This window comes from Helobdella robusta (assembly GCF_000326865.2).
Source record: "Helobdella robusta unplaced genomic scaffold HELROscaffold_38, whole genome shotgun sequence".
Lineage (NCBI taxonomy): Eukaryota > Metazoa > Annelida > Clitellata > Rhynchobdellida > Glossiphoniidae > Helobdella > Helobdella robusta.
The window spans coordinates 1,186,977-1,190,094 of record NW_008704829.1 but is presented as its reverse complement, the minus strand read 5'-3'; the positions used below and the strand labels follow the sequence as shown (position 1 = coordinate 1,190,094).

The following is a 3,118-nucleotide window of genomic DNA, read 5'->3' as shown; positions in this document are numbered from 1 at the left end:
TGTAACAACGACAACAAGAACATCATCATCAGTAACAACAACAATAACAACATCATCAGTAACAACAAGAACATCCTCATCAGTAACAACAACAACATCATCATCTGTAACAACAACAACAACAACAACAACAGTATCTTCAACAATGACATCAACAACAATGATGATGATGATGATGACGGTGATGGCAGTGTAAACGACAACAACAACAGCAACAACAGCCGCAACAATACTATTGATAACAACAACAACATTGAAAAAAATGATGATGTTGATGTTAGCAAAAACATTAATTACATCAATATTGCCACTGCGGAGACTATATCTACAAAATTTTCGAACAAACACAACAACAACAACAACAACAACAACAACAACAACAACAACAGTTACATCAATATGAGTAATTATCCAATTGATAAAAACGATAGCACAATGAATGTTAATGCCCCAATCAACCACAACAACAACAACAACAAAATTGTAGATACTTGTAGCATTGTTGACAACAATATCGTCATCAACAACAATAACAACAACAGTAATAACATCATAATTGATAGTGGAGTTATGAACGACGATTCAAATACTAACTTATATGCGTCTTCACTATGTCAACACCAACATCAACAACAACAACAGCAACAACAGCAGCAACAACAACAACATCAACAACTACAACAGCAAATTCAAGAAAAGATAATCAAAAAATCCGACTTTTCTATTATTAATATTCTAAACTCTAACAACAACAACAACAACAACAACAACATCAACAAAAACATCAACAACAACAATAACAACAACGATAACAACAACAACATTGATGAAAAATATAACGCTAGTAACAAATTTTACGCGACGACCGATAAAAGAAATTTCGTTAAATTGAAAATCAAACACAAATCAAATAAACAACATTTTGACAACAGCAGCAACAACAACAACAACAGCAACAACAACAAAAACAACAACGATAATAATAACAACAATAATAATCCAGATAACTTACGCACAAACAATAATATCAGCAATAATGACAACAACAACCATATCAACAACAACATCAACAACAACAACCCATGGTTCTCTTGGTACCAATCAGCCATAGTCAGTAAGTCATGATGGTGATGATGACAACGACGAAGAAGCTGATGATGATGGGAACAATGGTGATGATGGTGATGATGATGGTAATGATGATGATGATGATGGGAACAATGGTGATGATGGTGATGATGATGGTAATGATGACGATGATGATGGGAACAATGGTGATGATGGTGATGATGGTGATGATGATGGTAATGATGATGATGATAGTGATATTGATGATGATTGTAATGACAACAATTTAAATCCTTAAAAAACAACCTAAAAAATTTGGCTATGGCTAGGTCAGAATGAACTTTGAGATTTAAGTATTGGTTTAAAAATTAATTAAGTAATTAATTAATTAACTAGTTAGTTAATTAATCATAACCAATTACAGGTCATCCTTTATTTCATTCATTTTTTCTCCAAAATCGTCCTTCCATTCCTCCACTCTCCATCTTTCAATCATTGCATCAACAACAACAACAACAACCGCACTTGCAACAACAACAGCAGCAGCAACAACAACAGCAGCAACAACATTTCGAAAATCTTTTAAGATTTTGGTCAAAATCTCATGATATAAAAAACAATACATCACCCCAATTGATGGCGTCATCCTCGAATTTTCAACTACAATCACCAGCAACATCATTATCATTACCAGCAACGGCATCATCATCATCATCATCATCATCACCATCAACAACAACAACAACAACAACACTATCGTCATCATCAACAACTACTCCGATATCACGAAACGAATTGACAACCAATCAGAGGAGAGATTGCATTTCGGCGGCTAATCAGCAACCAATCAGCGTTCTCGAGGCAAATAATTACTCCAATAAACGTAATTACAGCTTCGACAATGACGTCAACAAAAACATAAATAATAATAACAATAATAATAACAATAACAACGACAACAAAAACAACAATTCTAACTGCTATAATAATATTCCTGCTACTACTAGTAATCTAATTAATAACAGTATAATACTAGATGGAGATTTTATTAATAATAACAACAACAACAATAATAATAATAATCATAATAAAAATGATAATAACATTAACAGCTATAATTCAAAAAATGCTGCTAATAAAGATTGGTACAGCTTACAGTCTAACAACAGCAACAGCAACAACAACAACAACAACAACAACAACAACAACAATAATAATAATAATAATAATAATAATAATAATAATATTCACAATAATGATAATAATAACAATGGCGGCGGTGCTGCTGATGATGATGATAAAATGGACGATGACGTCAACGATGACGAAGATTGTGACCCAATGAGGAACAAACGCAGAACTAAAAGGGAACTTAGATTAGAAGTAAACAACTACAACAACAACAATAACAGCAGCAACAACAACAACAACAGCAGCAATGACAACTACAACAACAGCAATAGCAACTACAACAACAACAGCAACAACAACAGCAACAACAACAACAATAATAATAATTACAACAACATTCATAATAATAACAACAATACAAATGTGATTAAGCACAATGGCAGTAGCGATAACAGAGCCGTAGTTTCGGCGTTGGACGCGCATTTCAACCAGCGACCCCACCATCATCATTCCCACCATCATCATCAGCAACAACAACAACTCAATCATCATCATCATCTTCATCACCATCACCATCATCATCTCCTTCATCAACTTCAGCAGCAGCAGCAACAGCAGCAACTTCAACAGCAGCATGATGACGTCAATATAGATGACGACGATGATGTTAATAATGAGGATAATGATAAGATCATCGATACAAACAGCTGCTGTGCTGATGATAATGATGAAGACGACGGTGATGATGACGATGACGAGGATGGGGTCGATGTTGACGGGGGGGTTTTATCCTGTGGGGAGGGCGGAAAAGGGGTTGGCGGGGCTGCTGGGGGTAATAATAAAAGAAAGAAAAAAACTAGAACCGTGTTCTCTAGGAGTCAAGTTTTCCAACTGGAATCCACTTTTGACGTGAAAAGGT

General features: G+C 34.7%; 1 protein-coding gene across 1 annotated transcript in view; it reads left to right on the top strand.

Moving 5' to 3' along the window:
- Window positions 1–3,042: 3,042 nt before the first annotated feature.
- The window catches only part of HELRODRAFT_83996 (hypothetical protein), a gene marked incomplete at both ends in the record, with an annotated part of 921 nt that continues 845 nt past the window's right edge, over window positions 3,043–3,118 (top strand). Inside the window, one exon of the mRNA XM_009023800.1 lies at window positions 3,043–3,116. Coding sequence (XP_009022048.1) covers window positions 3,043–3,116 — 74 coding nt within the window. The remainder of the gene's footprint in view (window positions 3,117–3,118) is intronic.